At 43.3% G+C, this 21,739-nt stretch overlaps 2 protein-coding genes across 2 annotated transcripts in view; both read left to right on the top strand.

Moving 5' to 3' along the window:
• Positions 1-256: 256 nt before the first annotated feature.
• On the top strand, positions 257-3,298 carry cysltr2b (cysteinyl leukotriene receptor 2b). Its single transcript, XM_029652934.2, has 2 exons — positions 257-435; positions 1,896-3,298. Exon 2 carries the CDS (start codon positions 1,926-1,928, stop codon positions 3,159-3,161), a length of 1,236 nt encoding a protein of 411 aa, XP_029508794.2. The 5' UTR covers positions 257-435; positions 1,896-1,925; the 3' UTR covers positions 3,162-3,298.
• Positions 3,299-19,346: 16,048 nt separating this feature from the next.
• Positions 19,347-21,739, top strand: part of fndc3a (fibronectin type III domain containing 3A) — a 190,269-nt gene continuing 187,876 nt past the window's right edge. Inside the window, 1 exon segment of the mRNA XM_065024164.1 lies at positions 19,347-19,712. The gene's annotated coding sequence lies outside the window, so the exon portion shown is untranslated.

Below are 21,739 nucleotides of genomic sequence, written 5' to 3'. Positions count from 1 at the left end.
TTTTGAAAATGGAAAGTCAATAAGCAAGTGTTTATGAATGCAGAAATTACAGGCCATACAGACACAAGTTTAGACACATTCTCTTGACTTAGTGTCTGGCAACTAGGAATGCTGGGGGGGAGGCGGGGGGGGGGCTATACAGGCGTCTTTTTTTCAATTTCATCTTTAAAAGGACATATGTAGCTTTACTGGAAGAGCCAAACTAAATGGGCGGGGTGAACGGCATCATATTATGAAACTACCAACCGGGGAGACAGAGAGTCAAGTGCATCTAGGGTTGATCCTGCAAACAACAGTCGTCAGCTCAGCCTACTCCACTCTGGAAGGAAGTCTCGCTGTGGCAGTACACCCCTGGATCTGAGATGAACAGCTGCTGATCGTCAAGCCAGCGTTGACTGAAAAGTTCAGGGTGCTTCTCATCATTAGTGTATCACAGTAGGTACAAATCAAATCATGGTAAAAAAAAAAAAATGTTTTGAGATTGATTGTTGTTGCAGCTTATTGACATTTGCTACAGAATGTGTTGTACAATGTGTATGGAAGATTATTAAGAAAATACAAAACACAAACTATTGAGTATTTAAAGCTTCTAAATGGTGTGTTATGGGACAATTCTTACAATATTGAGAGTCCATGGGATGGGGGTGTGAAGTATTTTGGCAGGTAACAGCCTCCTCAAATTTATAGCAGAAACTATTTACACTCAGGCCATTTGGCTTTTACTAACTAACCAGACTAACCAGATTTACAATTTTTAGTTATTGTTCTGCTATTGTTCTTTTCTTAAAAATGTGACTTAAGGGTTACAGTTAATCACTCTCTTCTCCCACTATTTCTCGTTCTCTCATTTGTTATTGTTAAGAATTCTTCCTTATCACAAGTGAAAGCATGTTTACAGTGCGGGGCTAGAGGGGACTGTGGTATTTGAGAATGTTTGACTTTGGAGAAGCAAAACTCAATTGCGGCCCCAGACGATGTGGTAGATCAGTGATAACTGAACAGGTTTGGGGTTTCTATTACTATTCTATTACTAGTGATGGTAATGTGTCATCAGGATGAAAGGAAATGGTATTTAGAAGTCTAAAAAAAGTCTCGTGACAACCACAGATATGAGGAAAGGCTTTGAAACACTCTTGTAGTCTGAAAGCGGATCGAGTGAGTTTGAAAGGTACTTGTTGCACTCCAAAAACTTCCGCGTGAATTCTTTCACCCGCGGAGGAACACTTCCTGCTGCTGTGTAACTGTTGTCATCACAAATCTTGATTTCACTTTTTTTTCTTCCCCCCCCCCATTACATCACTCTCTTTTTTGTGTGGACTCAAGGAATAGTGCATGTAGCAACAGCTAATGGGGATCCCAATAAACTGATCTCTCACTCTGCCTCTTTCTCTCTCTCTCTGCCTCGTTCTCTCTCTCTCTCTCTCTCTCTGCCTTGTTCTGTCTCTCTCTCTCTCTCTCTCTGCCTCGTTCTGTCTCTCTCTCTCTCTCTCTCTCTCTCTCTCTGCCTCGTTCTCTCTCTCTCTCTCTCTCTCTGCCTCGTTCTGTCTCTCTCTCTCTCTCTCTCTCTCTCTGCCTCTGTTCTGTCTCTCTCTCTCTCTCTCTCTCTCTCTCTGCCTCGTTCTCTCTCTCTCTGCCTCGTTCTCTCTCTCTCTCTCTGCCTCTTTCTCTCTCTCTCTGCCTCGTTCTCTCTCTCTCTCTGCCTCTTTCTCTCTCTCTCTGCCTCGTTCTCTCTCTCTCTCTCTCTCTGCCTCGTTCTGTCTCTCTCTCTCTCTCTCTCTCTCTCTCTCTGCCTCGTTCTCTCTCTCTCTCTCTCTCTGCCTCGTTCTGTCTCTCTCTCTCTCTCTCTCTCTCTCTCTCTCTCCCTGCCTATTTCTCCTTCTTTCTCCATGTTTTAGGAGCAATCTAAAGTGAATAAATCAGTCATCATGGAAGATGGAAACGTGTCCTCTGACTGCTCCATCAGCATGTTCAAACACAGAGTCTACCCACCCATATACCTAGTCATCTTCCTCCTCGGCCTCACCTTCAACCTCGTCTCCCTCTGCTTCTTCGTCAGTGTCTGGAGGAGTAAGAAAAGGTTTACCCCCGTCAACCTGTACATGGTCAACCTGCTGGTGTCAGACTTGATGCTGGTGTGCTCCTTGCCACTCCGGGCCTTCTACTACTACATGGAATCTAGCTGGGTGTTTGGAGACATCGCCTGTCGCGTCATGTCCTACATCTTCTACATCAACATGTACGGGAGCATCTACTTCCTCACGGTGCTGAGTGTGGTTCGTTTTGTGGCAATCACCCAGCCGTACAGGTATATGAGCATGCAGAATAGCCGTAATTCCTGGCTGGTCTGTATTTTGGTCTGGCTGTTGGTGTCGCTAGCCTCCATCCCTATGCTGACTTCAGGGACCGTCATAGACGCTTATGGTAGAACCAGGTGCTTGGAGCTTAATCCAGAATACAAACTCATTCACATCCGCACACTGATCATAGCCAACCATGCCACCTTACTTCTGGGCTTCATCCTGCCCTTTGCAGTGATCTCTATCTGTTACATATTTGTGGTGCGTAGCCTGCTGAAGCTGAGAAAGGCTGAAGGAAGGCCGAAATCCCAATACAAGAAGTCCATGTCCCTGGTTGTAATAGTCCTTAGCATCTTCCTAGTGTGTTTCCTGCCCTACCACGTCATGCGGACTGTCTTCCTGGAAGCTGAGATGCAGGTGAGGGATAAAGGGTATGGAGGTTCCTGTAAGTACATAGAGCGTGTACGCAAAACAGCTGTGCTCACTTTGTGTCTGGCAGCGATGAACAGCTGCTTGGACCCACTTCTTTATTTCTTCGTTGGAGAGAACTTTAGGGTTTTCTGTCAGGGTGCTTACAAAGAGACGGAGGCAAAGTCACTGGCTAAAACAGGGGGACAGATGAAGGGTCTGACATCAGAGCTACAGGAAGGAACACGTCTGACATCAGAGCTACAGGAAGGAACACGTCTGACATCAGAGCTACAGGAAGGAACACGTCCGACATCAGAGCTACAGGAAGGAACACGTCTGACATCAGAGCTACAGGAAGGAACACGTCCGACATCAGAGCTACAGGAAGGAACACGTCTGACATCAGAGCTACAGGAACTAAACGCTCCAAACAGCTCCAGACCTGATAGTTAGCCTGGGACAGGTTGGAAGTGAAATATGACTATATTTGATGGCTTTGACAAGAAACTCTAGAGATGGTTATTTTCTGCTGACAACCCTAGAAGACAATATACAGCTAGGTATATCAATACAAATGATGTGTCCCATTGTGTGTGTATCCAGTCTCCTCCTCATTAATTTTTTAAAATCTAATTGTTGTTGGTCTAACAGGTTTACTATCAGAATATTCTGTGACTTGTCCAAGCCTGTACCGTTGCAATATATAACATTTACCTTGGTCATGTTCAAACAGCAACTTCTGGAGAAACCAGACACACCCACCATTGGCAGGGTACAGACCGACAGGATTGGACAGCTCTGTAGGTTCTGAATGGAAAGCACCAATCAGCATGAATGAGTGATAAAGTAGAGGTCACGTCAAACAAAAACTTTATTTGTCGCATGCGCCGAATACAACAAGTGTAGACCTTACCGTGAAATGCTGAATACAATAAGTGTAGACCTTACCGTGAAATGCTGAATACAACAAGTGTAGACCTTACCGTGAAATGCTGAATACAATAAGTGTTGACCTTACCGTGAAATGCTGAATACAATAAGTGTAGACCTTACCGTGAAATGCTGAATACAATAAGTGTAGACCTTACCGTGAAATGCTGAATACAATAAGTGTAGACCTTACCGTGAAATGCTGAATACAACAAGTGTAGACCTTCCGTGAACTGAATACAATAAGTGTAGACCTTCTAGTGAAATGCTGAATAAGAGACCTTACCAAAATGACTAAAATAAAAACAAGTAGTTATAATAAAATGTAACAAAATAAGTGTAGACCTTAAAATGCTGAATAACAATAAGTGTTACCTATACCGTGAGCTGAATACAATAAGTGTAGACCTGTGAAATGCTGACAACAAGTGTAGAGTGAAATGCAATACAATAAGACCTTACCGTGAAATGCTGAATACAATAAGTGTAGATGCCTTACCGTGAAATGCTGAATACAACAAGTGTACCGGAAATGCTGAATACAATGTGTTGACCTTACCGGAAATGCTGAATAATAGGAGACCTTACCGTGAAATGCTGAACAATAAGTGTAGTCCTTGGTTGGAGGCTAATACATATTTACCGTGCTGAAGTAGTCAAATAAAAAGTTATAATAAAAAGTAACAAAATAAGAATGACAATAACGAGGTTATATACAGGAGGTACCGGTACAGAGTCAATGTGGAGGCTATATACAGGAGGTACCGGTACAGAGTCAATGTGGAGGCTATATACAGGAGGTACCGGTACAGAGTCAATGTGGAGGCTATATACAGGGGGTACCGGTACAGAGTCAATGTGGAGGCTATATACAGGGGGTACCGGTACAGAGTCAATGTGGAGACTATATACAGGAGGTACCGGTACAGAGTCAATGTGGAGGCTATATACAGGGGGTACCGGTACAGAGTCAATGTGGAGGCTATATACAGGGGGCACCGGTACAGAGTCAATGTGGAGGCTATATACAGGAGGTACCGGTACAGAGTCAATGTGGAGGCTATATACAGGGGATATCGGTACAGAGTCAATGTGGAGGCTATATACAGGGGGTACCGGTACAGATTCAATGTGGAGGCTATATACAGGGGGCACCGGTACAGAGTCAATGTGGAGGCTATATACAGAAGGTACCGGTACAGAGCCAATGTGGAGGCTATATACAGGGGGCACCGGTACAGAGTCAGGGTGGAGGCTATATACAGAGGCTACTGGTACAGAGCCAATGTGGAGGCTATATACAGAGGCTACTGGTACAGAGCCAATGTGGAGGCTATATACAGAGGCTACTGGTACAGAGCCAATGTGGAGGCTATATACAGGAGGTACCGGTACAGAGTCAGTGTGGAGGCTATATACACGGGGCACCAGTACAGAGTCAGTGTGGAGGCTATATACAGGGGGCACCAGTACAGAGTCAGGGTGGAGGCTATATACAGGGGGCACCAGTACAGAGTCAGTGTGGAGGCTATATACAGGGGGCACCGGTACCGAGTCAGGGTGGAGGCTATACACAGGGGGCACCGGTACCAAGTCAGTGTGGAGGCTATATACAGGGGACACCGGTACTGAGTCAGTGTGGAGGCTATATACAGGGGGCACCGGTACTGAGTCAGGGTGGAGGCTATATACAGGGGGTACCGGTACAGAGTCAATGTGGAGGCTATATACAGGGTGTACCGGTACAGATTCAATGTGGAGGCTATATACAGGGGGTACCGGTACATAGTCAATGTGGAGGCTATATACAGGTGGCACCGATACAGAGTCAGGGTGGAGGCTATATACAGGGGGTACCGGTACAGAGTCAGGGTGGAGGCTATATACAGGGGGTACCGGTACAGAGTCAATGTGGAGGCTATATACAGGGGGCACCGGTACAGAGTCAGGGTGGAGGCTATATACAGGGTGTTACGGTACAGAGTCAATGTGGAGGCTATATACAGGGGGTACTGGTACAGAGTCAATGTGGAGGCTATATACAGGGGGTACCGGTACAGATTCAATGTGGAGGCTATATACAGGGGGCACCGGTACAGAGTCAATGTGGAGGCTATATACAGAAGGTACCGGTACAGAGCCAATGTGGAGGCTATATACAGGGGGCACCGTTACAGAGTCAGGGTGGAGGCTATATACAGAGGCTACTGGTACAGAGCCAATGTGGAGGCTATATACAGAGGCTACTGGTACAGAGCCAATGTGGAGGCTATATACAGAGGCTACTGGTACAGAGCCAATGTGGAGGCTATATACAGGAGGTACCGGTACAGAGTCAGTGTGGAGGCTATATACACGGGGCACCAGTACAGAGTCAGTGTGGAGGCTATATACAGGGGGCACCAGTACAGAGTCAGGGTGGAGGCTATATACAGGGGGCACCAGTACAGAGTCAGTGTGGAGGCTATATACAGGGGGTACCGGTACAGAGTCAATGTGGAGGCTATATACAGGGGGCACCGGTACAGAGTCAATGTGGAGGCTATATACAGGAGGTACCGGTACAGAGTCAATGTGGAGGCTATATACAGGGGATATCGGTACAGAGTCAATGTGGAGGCTATATACAGAAGGTACCGGTACAGAGCCAATGTGGAGGCTATATACAGGGGGCACCGGTACAGAGTCAGGGTGGAGGCTATATACAGAGGCTACTGGTACAGAGCCAATGTGGAGGCTATATACAGAGGCTACTGGTACAGAGCCAATGTGGAGGCTATATACAGAGGCTACTGGTACAGAGCCAATGTGGAGGCTATATACAGGAGGTACCGGTACAGAGTCAGTGTGGAGGCTATATACACGGGGCACCAGTACAGAGTCAGTGTGGAGGCTATATACAGGGGGCACCAGTACAGAGTCAGGGTGGAGGCTATATACAGGGGGCACCAGTACAGAGTCAGTGTGGAGGCTATATACAGGGGGCACCGGTACCGAGTCAGGGTGGAGGCTATACACAGGGGGCACCGGTACCAAGTCAGTGTGGAGGCTATATACAGGGGACACCGGTACTGAGTCAGTGTGGAGGCTATATACAGGGGGCACCGGTACTGAGTCAGGGTGGAGGCTATATACAGGTGGTACCGGTACAGAGTCAATGTGGAGGCTATATACAGGGGGTACCGGTACAGATTCAATGTGGAGGCTATATACAGGGGGGAGGCACCGGTACATAGTCAATGTGGAGGCTATATACAGGTGGCACCGATACAGAGTCAGGGTGGAGGCTATATACAGGGGGTACCGGTACAGAGTCAGGGTGGAGGCTATATACAGGGGGTACCGGTACAGAGTCAATGTGGAGGCTATATACAGGGGGCACCGGTACAGAGTCAGGGTGGAGGCTATATACAGGGTGTTACGGTACAGAGTCAATGTGGAGGCTATATACAGGGGGTACTGGTACAGAGTCAATGTGGAGGCTATATACAGGGGGTACCGGTACAGATTCAATGTGGAGGCTATATACAGGGGGCACCGGTACAGAGTCAATGTGGAGGCTATATACAGAAGGTACCGGTACAGAGCCAATGTGGAGGCTATATACAGGGGGCACCGGGCACAGAGTCAGGTGGAGGCTATATACAGAGGCTACTGGTACAGAGCCAATGTGGAGGCTATATACAGAGGAGTCTAATGGTACAGAGCCAATGTGGAGGCTATATACAGAGGCTACTGGTACAGAGCCAATGTGGAGGCTATATACAGGGAGGTACTGGTACAGATCAATGTGGAGGCTATATACAGAGTCAGAGTCAGTGGAGGCTATATACACGGGGCACCAGTACAGAGTCAGTGTGGAGGCTATATACAGGGGGCACCAGTACAGAGTCAGGGTGGAGGCTATATACAGGGGGCACCAGTACAGAGTCAGTGTGGAGGCTATATACAGGGGGCACCGGTACCGAGTCAGGGTGGAGGCTATACACAGGGGGCACCGGTACCAAGTCAGTGTGGAGGCTATATACAGGGGGCACCGGTACTGAGTCAGTGTGGAGGCTATATACAGGGGGTACCGGTACAGAGTCAATGTGGAGGCTATATACAGGGTGTACCGGTACAGATTCAATGTGGAGGCTATATACAGGGGGTACCGGTACATAGTCAATGTGGAGGCTATATACAGGTGGCACCGATACAGAGTCAGGGTGGAGGCTATATACAGGGGGTACCGGTACAGAGTCAATGTGGAGGCTATATACAGGGGGCACCGGTACAGAGTCAATGTGGAGGCTATATACAGGGTATTACGGTACCGAGTCAGTGTTAAGTATACAAGGGGGGGGGGGGGGGGTATGTAAATTGGGCGGGGGAGAGCTTTGTATGCATCTCTGTGTGGAGTAAAGGTGGTCTAGGATTTTTTTTATCTGGTTGCACATGTGACATTCTGGTAAAAATGTGGTAAAACTGATTTAAGTTTGCCTGCATTGTTCTCATGTCCAGAAGTTATTTTTTGGCATAAGAGACAGTCGCAGCAACATTATGTACACAATAAGTTACAAAAATTATTAGTGTTTTTACTGCTATTCAGTGTTATTACCCCCTAATGCAGTACAGGGTCTATGGAATATGAGTTACTGTTGATAATTAATCTATTAGAGGTGAACTATGGCCATCCATTGTAGGGATTCATATTTGACTGGAAATCTAGTAAATATTTATAAATAATTATAGTTGATCCGCAAGAGTCCTGGGAAATACCGCAAAAACAGGAAGTGGCCATTTAAAGCATTTAAAACCGAGGCATAGTCACAACAATAAAATCCATCCGTTTACATACAAGGCTTTGCCACCACCTATGTGTGAACGTTTATACCGTGTTATTGCATTTGAGACCTGTGTAAAATGGCCTCTTGTGTTGTGTTTATTTTTGTCTGCATAAATAATGACAGAGGGCTCAGGACTTTGTAAAAAAAAAAAAAAAAACGATGATACATTTATCTTAGAAAATGAACTTCCAGGCCTAAATGATGTGCAGTCAACAGTGTATATGCCAGGCTATGATAATAGCCTAACAAATAATAAAATATATTATACCATGGCATTGTTGTACATTATTTTCCGATTGGCTTGAAGGGGATTCTAGAGCGTGCATTATGTCCCTTTATAAACTGGGTGGTGAGAGCCCTGAATGCTGATTGCCTGACAGCCGTGGTATATCAGACCGTATACCACGGGTATTACTGCTCTAATTACCTTGATAATTCGTTTATAATAGCACTAAGGCACCTCGGCGTTGTGCTTAATTAACAGCCCTTAGCTTTGGGTCGTTACAGTTTATTGGCCATATACCCCTACCACGGTATATTTGGAATTCAATGGCTATTACTTAATTTTTTTACTAGTTTTGTTTGAGCTGCTTTTTGAAAGCAAACGTCTAATTGAAAACCCTATTTGTTTTGTTTAGTTCGATTTTCATAATAGCAAACTAGGACGGATAGTTTGGTCAACTAAACTGGCAAGTCTGTATGTTTACCACGGCAACGACTGTAGCTATCTAGTAGACTTGCTAGCTACTTCAGTGGATGTTGAACACATTTCTAGTGGCAAATGTGTTCAATTACAGCCATGGTTTTAAAGGGATAGGACGTTATGCTTCTGTGGAAAATAATCCAACTCGGTAGGAAACAGGTGCAGAAGGAACGTTTGATGCAAGTTACAAAAAAAAGAGACCAAAACAGGAGACGCGAACTGAACATGAAAACAGACCAACACTGTCTGATGACTGAGGCTACAGAGGGATAAATAAAGAGAAGATAATCAAGGTGATGATGAAGTCCAGATGTGCGTAATAATGGTTGCCAGGGCCGGTGGTAAGTTGAATATCCCTTACATACAATATTATTTTGAATAACAAACACATTACAGGTGAAAAGAGCCTACAGTAGCCTATCAGTAACACATAATGGCCCATCTGGGATGTTTATGAGGGGGATTTGAGTGTGCAACATTGGGCTAGGGAACTTGTAGCTTCTCTCTAAGTGCGTTCTCAAAAAACATAAGAGCGCTGATGGACTCTGATCTCAGACGATTTCGTAGCTTGGTGACAAACTGTCCACCGATATAAGGTCCTTTCTGCCTCCAAGATGTCGCCTTTATGGTGGGAAGCGCCTTAACCAGCTGTTGGAGGTGTCCCGATCTTTATTTGTTGCATCAAACAATACCAGTTCCTTACATAGCAGCGGGAAGAAGGGAAACTGAAAAATCACTATACAAAAAACAATAATATATATATATATTTTTTATGGAGAACATTTTTTATAATCTCACAAAAGTAGTACACTGGGTCTTTACACGTTCTGTATTAGTAGATCTATATCTGTCTGTAGCACAGGCAAGTTATTATTTATAAAAAATGTGATCCTTGGAGAATCTTGTGCATGTCATCACTTCTCTCCCATGTCAGGGCGGGGGGGGGGGGGGGGGGGTTCAGTTGTCATGGAGATCACTTGTTGTAAGTTTTTGGCAGTTTAAATTACTCAAAGGTTTAAACTACATAAAATATTCCAAGGGACCTCACCACCAATCAGGATGAGGGGACGTTGACCCACTGATTTTAGACATGTCCTTAGTTACATGCTTACTGGGCTTATCTAAAGCCTTTGATAAGAGTCATAGTCCCAGAGCCATTGATCACTCTGTTTGGTTACAGTTGGTGGGAATTACCAGAAAGGGAAGACTGTCTCTCTTTTATTAGCCAAAAGGCTCATATAGTAATTTTGGAAATTGGAGACTGTACCTACCTTTGAAATGTGGTTACGGGATTTAGGGAACGTCATACATATGGAGAAGATTCGATACAACACCTCCAATAGAAGTCCAATGTTATAAAAATTAAATATGTCAGCCGATACTGATTTAAATGGTCTCTTGCCCCTTCATATTGATCTGCTGCTACTGTGTACTATATACCACTTAATATGTACTTGTGGTTTAACTACACTGCTTGTAATCCCTATCCGCTTATACTATCTACCACCTAATAGGATTTTTATTTTTGTACATGCGAGGTAAGTTTTGTTTTGTCCTGTACATTTGCCATCCCGTTCAACACAACAACGAATGTCAATGTTTGTATCTCCGTCTTCTTTTTTCTGTTGGAAAATAATTAACATATTAAAATAATTAACATATTAAAATAATTAACATGTTAAAATAATGATCATATTAAAATAATTAACATGTTAAAATAATTAACATATTAAAATAATTAACATGTTAAAATAATTAACATATTAAAATAATTAACATATTAAAATAATTAACATGTTAAAATAATGATCATATTAAAATAATTAACATGTTAAAATAATTAACATATTAAAATAATTAACATATTAAAATAATTAACATATTAAAATAATGATCATATTAAAATAATTAACATGTTAAAATAATTAACATATTAAAATAATGATCATATTAAAATAATTAACATGTTAAAATAATTAACATATTAAAATAATTAACATATTAAAATAATGATCATATTAAAATAATTAACATGTTAAAATAATTAACATCATCATAATAAACGCCATCTTTCGGGGCCTGCTCTTACAGGGCTTTATTCAGCTCTTACAGGACTTTATTCAGCTCTTACAGGGCTTTATTCAGGTCCTACAGGGCTTTATTCAGCTCTTACAGGGCTTTATTCAGCTCTTACAGGACTTTATTCAGCTCTTACAGGGCTTTATTCAGGTCCTACAGGGCTTTATTCAGGTCCTACAGGGCTTTATTCAGGTCCTACAGGGCTTTATTCAGCTCCTACAGGGCTTTATTCAGCTCTTACAGGGCTTTATTCAGGTCGTACAGGGCTTTATTCAGCTCTTACAGGGCTTTATTCAGGTCCTACAGGGCTTTATTCAGCTCCTACAGGGCTTTATTCAGCTCTTACAGGGCTTTATTCAGCTCTTACAGGACTTTATTCAGCTCCTACAGGGCTTTATTCAGGTCCTACAGGGCTTTATTCAGGTCCTACAGGGCTTTATTCAGCTCCTACAGGGCTTTATTCAGCTCTTACAGGGCTTTATTCAGGTCGTACAGGGCTTTATTCAGCTCCTACAGGGCTTTATTCAGCTCTTACAGGGCTTTATTCAGCTCTTACAGGGCTTTATTCAGCTCTTACAGGGCTTTATTCAGGTCCTACAGGGCTTTATTCAGCTCCTACAGGGCTTTATTCAGCTCTTACAGGGCTTTATTCAGGTCGTACAGGGCTTTATTCAGCTCTTACAGGGCTTTATTCAGGTCCTACAGGGCTTTATTCAGCTCCTACAGGGCTTTATTCAGCTCTTACAGGGCTTTATTCAGCTCTTACAGGACTTTATTCAGCTCCTACAGGGCTTTATTCAGGTCCTACAGGGCTTTATTCAGGTCCTACAGGGCTTTATTCAGCTCCTACAGGGCTTTATTCAGCTCTTACAGGGCTTTATTCAGGTCGTACAGGGCTTTATTCAGCTCCTACAGGGCTTTATTCAGCTCCTACAGGGCTTTATTCAGCTCTTACAGGGCTTTATTCAGCTCTTACAGGGCTTTATTCAGCTCTTACAGGGCTTTATTCAGGTCGTACAGGGCTTTATTCAGCTCCTACAGGGCTTTATTCAGCTCCTACAGGGCTTTATTCAGCTCCTACAGGGCTTTATTCAGCTCTTACAGGGCTTTATTCAGCTCCTACGGGGCTTTATTCAGCTCCTACGGGGCTTTATTCAGCTCCTACAGGTCTATATGGCTCTCTGACTCTGCATCTTCCTCCTTGGCCTCGAATAGCAGGTCTTCGACAAGGCCATTTGCTGCGATGGCATACTGAAGACGTCGTCGGGTAGTTTGCTCAGAACAGATGGATTCAGGAGGTACCTGTAAATATTTTTTAAAAATAAGACAAAATCACTTTCACATAGGTACTGGCATAGTCTGATGACAACCACAAAAAAAACAGTTACCTTTTATTTAACTAGACAAGTTAAGAACAAATTCATACTTACAATATGTATCATGACATCTCCAACAACATGACGACAGAGAAGCGCTCAATATAGTATGTCTCCATCTGTTGGTCATGACACAGCCCCGCAGCACATGGCCTCCGCCTATACAGTCACATAACATTGGTCCATAACAGTTTGGGAGCACGTACCTGAAGACACACACACACACACAACACAATGGGTAAACCTCAGAGCAACTGCAAATCCGTCATGAAATCTGATTCACCTTAAATAAAAACACATTTACACTTCACGAGGTGACTAATCTCACTAGCAGGGAAAGTACAGGATGGACGCTAGCTAGCCTTTAGCGTACACGTCCATACAATTGTAAATGCAGGGAACAACTCTGAAACACTATCATATGACAGGTCAACATCGATAGTGATTATAAAACAATACATTAGGTATCATTTTAAAAGTGAAAACACTGGGCGCAGCATGGAGCACGATACATAACCTCCAATCAAAGTTGAACGACTCTTCGGCTGGATGCTGCGTGATCATGCAGACGTAATATGAGATATATGACGTAACATGCACAGAGATGCAGTTGCACAAATAATACAGCAGGTGGCTCCACAACTACACATACATACATACATACATACATACATACATACATACATACATACATACATACATAACCTGGCTGCTTAATTATGGCAAAACTTATACAACCACAGATGTCAATTTCAACCGTGTTACACCAGGACATCAGTCACAGACAGGACATCAGTCACAGACAGGACATCAGTCACAGACAGGACATCGGTCACAGACAGGACATCAGTCAGACAGGACATCAGTCACAGACAGGACATCAGTCACAGACAGGACATCAGTCACAGACAGGACATCAGTCACAGCCACAACTTCAGTCACAGCCACGACTTCAGTCACAGCCACAACTTCAGTCACAGCCACAACTTCAGTCACAGCCAGGACATCAGTCACAGACAGGACATCAGTCACAGACAGGACATCAGTCACAGCCACAACTTCAGTCACAGACAGGATATCAGTCACAGACAGGATATCAGTCACAGACAGGACATCAGTCACAGACAGGATATCAGTCACAGACAGGACATCGGTCACAGACAGGACATCAGTCACAGACAGGACATCAGTCACAGACAGGACATCAGTCACAGCCACGACTTCAGTCACAGCCACAACTTCAGTCACAGCCACGACTTCAGTCACAGCCACAACTTCAGTCACAGCCACAACTTCAGTCACAGCCAGGACATCAGTCACAGACAGGACATCAGTCACAGACAGGACATCAGTCACAGCCACAACTTCAGTCACAGACAGGATATCAGTCACAGACAGGATATCAGTCACAGACAGGACATCAGTCACAGACAGGATATCAGTCACAGACAGGACATCGGTCACAGACAGGACATCAGTCACAGACAGGACATCAGTCACAGACAGGACATCGGTCATAGACAGGACATCAGTCACAGACAGGATATCAGTCACAGACAGGACATCGGTCACAGACAGGACATCAGTCACAGACAGGACATCGGTCATAGACAGGACATCAGTCACAGCCACGACTTCAGTCACAGCCACAACTTCAGTCACAGACAGGACATCAGTCACAGACAGGACATCAGTCACAGCCACAACTTCAGTCACAGCCACGACTTCAGTCACAGCCACAACTTCAGTCACAGCCACAACTACAGTCACAGACAGGACATCAGTCACAGACAGGACATCAGTCACAGACAGGACATCAGTCACAGCCACAACTTCAGTCACAGACAGGATATCAGTCACAGACAGGACATCAGTCACAGACAGGATATCAGTCACAGACAGGACATCGGTCACAGACAGGACATCAGTCACAGACAGGACATCGGTCACAGACAGGACATCAGTCACAGCCACGACTTCAGTCACAGCCACAACTTCAGTCACAGACAGGACATCAGTCACAGACGCGACATCAGTCACAGACATGTTCTTGAAAGTAGCACAGTTGGTGCTCTGGTAAGACAAGTCTCCCTGTACTTACATTTTTTTTATTTTATTTTACCCTTATTTTAGCAGGTCTCCCATACTTGACCATCACTGACCCTCCATTGGTGGTGCTGCATACGATGTAGTCTACCAACAAGCTGCACAAGAACTCACTACTGTAATGGTCCAGGTTACAAAGTGGCTCAGTGAATCGTGTTTGCATCTCAATGTGAAAAAAACTGTTTGCATGTTCTTCACAAAGAGGGCAACAGATGCTACTGAGCCAGATGTCTATGTGTCAGGGGAGAAGCTCCAGGTGGTATCCGATTTTAAGTACCTTGGCATCATACTTGATTCCAACCTCTCTTTTAAAAAGCATGTGAAAAAGGTAATTCAAATAACTAAATTCAATCTAGCTAATTTCCGATTTATACGAAATTGTTTGACTACAGAGGTAGCAAAACTGTACTTCAAATCTATGATACTCCCCCACTTAACATACTGCTTGACTAGTTGGGCCCAAGCTTGCTGTACAACATTAAAACCTATTCAGTCTGTCTACAAACAGGCTCTCAAAGTGCTTGATAGGAAGCCAAATAGCCATCATCATTGTCACATCCTTAGAAAGCACGAGCTCTTGAGTTGGGAAAATCTTGTGCAATACACCGACGCATGTCTTGTATTCAAGATCCTTAATGGCCTGGCTCCCCCTCCACTCAATATTTTTGTTAAACAGAAAACCCAGACATATGGCAGCAGATCCACAAGGTCTGCCATGAGAGGTGACTGTATAGTTCCCCTAAGGAAAAGCACCTTTAGTAAATCTGCATTCTCTGTGAGAGCTTCCCATGTCTGGAATACACTGCCATCAGACACACATAACTGCACCACATATCACACTTTCACAAAATGCTTGAAGACCTGGCTAAAGGTCAATCAGATTTGTGAACATGGTCCCTAGCTGTGTGTTGCCGCTTTCCATGTTGTCTGTTGTCTATAGCTTGTGAGGTGTGGAAACACTTTGTTGCTTTTATGAATTTTGTCTTGCTGCTTTTTGTTCTATGTTGCTGTCTGTATGCTATGTCTTGCTTGTCCTATGTTGCTATGTCTTGCTTGTTCTATGGTGCTATTGTCTATATTGTAATTGTTTTTAATAACCTGCCCAGGGACTGCGGTTGAAAATTAGCCGGCTGGCTAAAACCGGCACTTTTACTGAAACGTTGATTAATGTGCACTGTCCCTGTAAAAATAAAATAAACTAAACTAAACTAAACGATGTTGTTCAGGTTGTACCTACTCCGTTGACTATCCACTAACTGTTTACCCCTTTCTGATGGCACGCTACCATGGATACAGCATATATATTTGAATGAGAATGGCCTTATTTCTATTACAGCATATTGGATGACTGTCAATCAATACCTCCTTGCACTCTCTTACCTGCATCTAGTTGATAGTGGGATGTAATCATTCGTCCAACAGTTGCAAACGAGAGTTTCTATTGGACAAATTCAAGTATGTTTATCCCCGTTTTGTTCCGTTTGCTTCCGTTTAAGAAACGTTTTTCAACAGATTCGACGGAATGAATACACCCCTGATCACGCGTAAACACAGTTCAATTTCATTGCAGCCACGTTGTATTCCTTCTCACATCTAGGCACTCTCCTCCTTTCACCTCTTCACCTTCTCTTGTGGACTTTAATGCACGACACATCAGCTGTATATGACCAAGGGAAAAAAGTTTCCAAGCCAAACCACTACACCCAGCCGACATCATTGTCACCATATTAGCTAAAGTAACGTCATAGTCAGCATTGCTAATAGAACTAACGGGTTGGTAAACCCGCTACAATCATGTGGTAACGTTACAGTGTACACTCACTAAGCAGTTACACCGGTGGGCCCCAGTGGCAATAAATTAGTTATACCAAAAGCTTACCTTGACTTGGAAGAGTTCCAGTGTTGTGTTGGAAAGTCATAGCCAGCTAGCTAACATAGCATCCCTCTGTTATAGCCAGCTAGCTAACATAGCATCCCTCTGTTATAGCCAGCTAGCTAACATAGCATCCCTCTGTTTGGGCAGGTTGTTTCAATAGGCTAAACTAGCTAGCTGCATTTGCTAGCTAAGTAAGCAAAACTGAAAGTGAAAAAAAATAACTCTATCTCTATTTCTCTCTTGCTTCTCCTTCATTTAGAAATAAATTAATTAGTTCAAAACTGTTCAACTATTGTCTGTCTCTCTCTTTGAGTTAACTACTCACCACATTTTATACAATGCAGTGCTAGCTAGTTGTAGCTTGTGCTTTCAGTAGAATATTAATTATCTGATCCTTTGATTGGGTGGACAACATGTCAGTTCATGCTGCAAGTGCTCTGATAGGTTGGAGGACATCCTCTGGAAGTAATTACTGTGTACGTCTATGGAAGGGGGTGAGAACCATGAGCCTCCTAGGTTTTGTATTGAAGTCAATGTATCCAGAGGAGGATGGAAGCTAGCTGTCCTCCGGGCTACATACTCGTCGCCAAACCCACTGGCTCCAGGTCATCTACAAGTCTTTGCTAGGTAAAGCCCCGCCTTATCTCAGTTCACTGGTCACCATAGCAGCACCCACCCGCAACACGCGCCCCTAGCAGGTATATTTCACTGGTCACCCCCAAAGCCAATTCCTCCTTTGGCCGCCTTTCCTCACAGTTCTCTGCTGCCAATGACTGGAACGAACTGCAAAAATCACTGAAGCTGGAGACTCACATCTCCCTCACTATCTTCAAGCACCAGCTCTCAGAGCAGCTTACAGATCATTGCACCTGTACATAGCTCATCTGTAAATAGCCCATCCAACTACCTCATCCCCATACTGTATTTATTTATTTTGCTCCTTTTCACCCCAGTATCTCTCCTTGCACATTCATCTTCTGCACATCTATCACTCCAGTGTTTAATTGCTGTATCGTAATTACCTTGCCACTATGGCCTATTTTATTGCCTTACCTCCCTTATCTTACCTAATTTGCACACACTGTATATATACTTTTTTTCCCTACTGTATTATTGACTGTATGTTTGTTTATTCCAGGTTGGTAAACCCGCTACAATCATGTGGTAACGTTACAGTGTACACTCACTAAGCAGTTACACCGGTGGGCCCCAGTGGCAATAAATTAGTTATACCAAAAGCTTACCTTGACTTGGAAGAGTTCCAGTGTTGTGTTGGAAAGTCATAGCCAGCTAGCTAACATAGCATCCCTCTGTTATAGCCAGCTAGCTAACATAGCATCCCTCTGTTATAGCCAGCTAGCTAACATAGCATCCCTCTGTTTGGGCAGGTTGTTTCAATAGGCTAAACTAGCTAGCTGCATTTGCTAGCTAAGTAAGCAAAACTGAAAGTGAAAAAAAATAACTCTATCTCTATTTCTCTCTTGCTTCTCCTTCATTTAGAAATAAATTAATTAGTTCAAAACTGTTCAACTATTGTCTGTCTCTCTCTTTGAGTTAACTACTCACCACATTTTATACAATGCAGTGCTAGCTAGTTGTAGCTTGTGCTTTCAGTAGAATATTAATTATCTGATCCTTTGATTGGGTGGACAACATGTCAGTTCATGCTGCAAGTGCTCTGATAGGTTGGAGGACATCCTCTGGAAGTAATTACTGTGTACGTCTATGGAAGGGGGTGAGAACCATGAGCCTCCTAGGTTTTGTATTGAAGTCAATGTATCCAGAGGAGGATGGAAGCTAGCTGTCCTCCGGGCTACATACTCGTCGCCAAACCCACTGGCTCCAGGTCATCTACAAGTCTTTGCTAGGTAAAGCCCCGCCTTATCTCAGTTCACTGGTCACCATAGCAGCACCCACCCGCAACACGCGCCCCTAGCAGGTATATTTCACTGGTCACCCCCAAAGCCAATTCCTCCTTTGGCCGCCTTTCCTCACAGTTCTCTGCTGCCAATGACTGGAACGAACTGCAAAAATCACTGAAGCTGGAGACTCACATCTCCCTCACTATCTTCAAGCACCAGCTCTCAGAGCAGCTTACAGATCATTGCACCTGTACATAGCTCATCTGTAAATAGCCCATCCAACTACCTCATCCCCATACTGTATTTATTTATTTTGCTCCTTTTCACCCCAGTATCTCTCCTTGCACATTCATCTTCTGCACATCTATCACTCCAGTGTTTAATTGCTGTATCGTAATTACCTTGCCACTATGGCCTATTTTATTGCCTTACCTCCCTTATCTTACCTAATTTGCACACACTGTATATATACTTTTTTTCCCTACTGTATTATTGACTGTATGTTTGTTTATTCCATGTGTAACTCTTTATTGTTGTCTGTGTTGAACTGCTTTGCTTTATCTTGGCCAGGTCGCAGTTGTAATTGAGAACTTGTTTTCAACTAGCCCACCTGCTTTATTAAATAAAGATGAAATATATATATATATATATATATATATATATAATACTATGCAAGCCAGTCTTTATTGGCTAACAGTTGAATCACTTATTGCTTTTGATAAGAAACATTGAAACTCCCACCCATCTCATATGAACAGCATCCATCACAAGTGAACAGCAAACCTGGCTTTAAAAAAAACTAATTTCTGGATTTAGGCTACAGAGAATATGTCTGTGATGCGCATGCGTACGAAGAGTTGTGTACATTCTTCTGCGAGTCAGTGCGAGAGACTGTTTGCGTTATGTGCGGACCTGAGCTGGGTTAACGATTACAAAAGTGTCAAGAATAGCTGCTCATTTTGCATTTTTTTTGGTTGGGGGAAGCACAGAAAATCTCAAAATAGTCACTTTAAAACATGTCACATAGCCAAAATCTGACTGACTACTTACTTAACGTGAGTTAACTTGGCTAGCTAACGTTAGGTTAAGAGTAGCTAGCCAGCTGTCCAGCTAACTACAACAGTATCAGGTGCTACTTGCCTGTGCTAACTAATTATCTTCGACGATTATAGCTACTTACAGTAACTAGCTAACTTCATCACTATTAATCACATTGCTGCCGCCGAGCAAGGAAACAACTGTGGTGAGTAGCATTTGGTGACATACATTTGGTGCTAATTAGCAACTAGCGTAGACAGCTAACTTAGCTACATGAGACAGTCTTGACTTGTGTAACGTTTAATGCTAGGAAGCTAAACATGAGTTTTAAGCTATCCGAATGTAGCTATCGTCAGTGTGAATGTTATTCTCGCGTGTTGTTTTTGTTAATAGTCGCTATTAGCGTGTTAATAATAGCAGCTACATGTGTTGTAGGTAGGCCATTTTTAAAGCTAAGTTTTAGCTAGTTAGTTAGCTATTATAGCTATTAAACGGCCTACTACAACACCTGTAGCTGGCTTTTGCCATAGACGCTAACTGCTTTACCGCCAAGTATTGGCGATAGTATGTATCTGACCGGGGAGTTTTTGTTAAAATCCTCGACGAAAGGCTAAACATGAACACGCATCGCTTGCGGTACGATTTTGGGAACACATTTTTAAAGGTTTAGGGTTTCCACACAGCCATGTTTTACAACCCTTGTTTACGGAAAACCGACGGAAGATGGAGTGGACTGCCTGTGCTATCTGCTCTCTGAACACCTGTGTGTGTGTGGACGGAAGATGGACGCCACAGAGGTCTTGTCACAAAAATGCTGTAGGCTGGAACTGAAGTTAAAACCGGTTAAAACTAGGAGTGTAAAGGTTCACCAAACCCATGGTTCTGTACTATTGCGGTTTAGGTCCACGGTGCGATTTCGGTACAGAGAGAAAATGAAATGTCCTTCACAATGTTCTTTGCATAGTCTTTTTATTATCACATTGTATTTATCACATGCACCTTCCCGTGGAAATTCTTAGTTTACAAGCCCTTTAACCAACAATGTAGTTCAAGAAATAGGTAAGAAAAGATTGACTAAATATACTAAATTGTTTGTGTGTATGAGATTGTATATATATATATATTTTTTTTTGTTGTAACACAACAAAATAACAACGACGCTACAGGTTAGTACAGGTTATGTATAGGTCATTTGTTCATGTATTTATTATGAAACCCCCCACTACTCTTCCTGGGGTCCAAACATATGAAACCACTTACATTACTTTAAAAATGTATTAAACAGTACATATAATATTATTATACCACTACATATCTAGAAAACCAAATGTTTAATAGCACCATACAACAATATCACAATGTATGCATGTGTCTCTTAACAGTCCTCGCTGTTCCATCTACTGCTGCATCAGTTACCTGATGTGGAATAGAGTTCCATGTAGTCATGGCTCTATGTAGTACTGTGGAATAGAGTTCCATGTAGTCATGGCTCTATGTAGTACTGTGGAATAGAGTTCCATGTAGTCATGGCTCTATGTAGTACTGTGGAATAGAGTTCCATGTAGTCATGTCTCTATGTAGTACTGTGGAATAGAGTTCCATGTAGTCATGTCTCTATGTAGTACTGTGGAATAGAGTTCCATGTAGTCATGGCTCTATGTAGTACTGTGGAATAGAGTTCCATGTAGTCATGGCTCTATGTAGTACTGTGGAATAGAGTTCCATGTAGTCATGGCTCTATGTAGTACTGTGGAATAGAGTTCCATGTAGTCATGGCTCTATGTAGTACTGTGTACCTCCCATAGTCTGTTCTGGACTTGGGGACTGTGAAGAGGCCTCTTGTGGCATGTCTTGTGGGGCATGCATACGTGTCTGAGCTGTGTGCAAGTATTTTAAACTGGCAGCTCGGTACATTCAGCTTGTCAACACCTCTTACAAAAACAAGCAGTGATTAAGTCAATATCGCTTCTACTACTTTGAGCCATGAGAGATTGATATGCATGCCATTAATGTTAGCTCACTGTGTACTTTTTTAAGGGCCAGCTGTGCTGCCCTGTTCTATATTAAGGGACTATGCATAGATAATAAACAGTGAGTAGCACCAGTGTGACACTGCGTAGTATAGAGGTCCTGGATGGCAGGAAGCTTAGCCCCCGTGATGTGCTGGGCTGTACGCACTACCCTCTGTAGCGCCTTACGGTCAGTTGCCGAGCAATTGCCATACCAGGCAGT

This window comes from Oncorhynchus nerka, linkage group LG11 (assembly GCF_034236695.1).
Source record: "Oncorhynchus nerka isolate Pitt River linkage group LG11, Oner_Uvic_2.0, whole genome shotgun sequence".
NCBI lineage: Eukaryota > Metazoa > Chordata > Actinopteri > Salmoniformes > Salmonidae > Oncorhynchus > Oncorhynchus nerka.
Note: the sequence above shows the minus strand (reverse complement) of the source record. Positions and strands in the feature narration are given on the sequence as shown.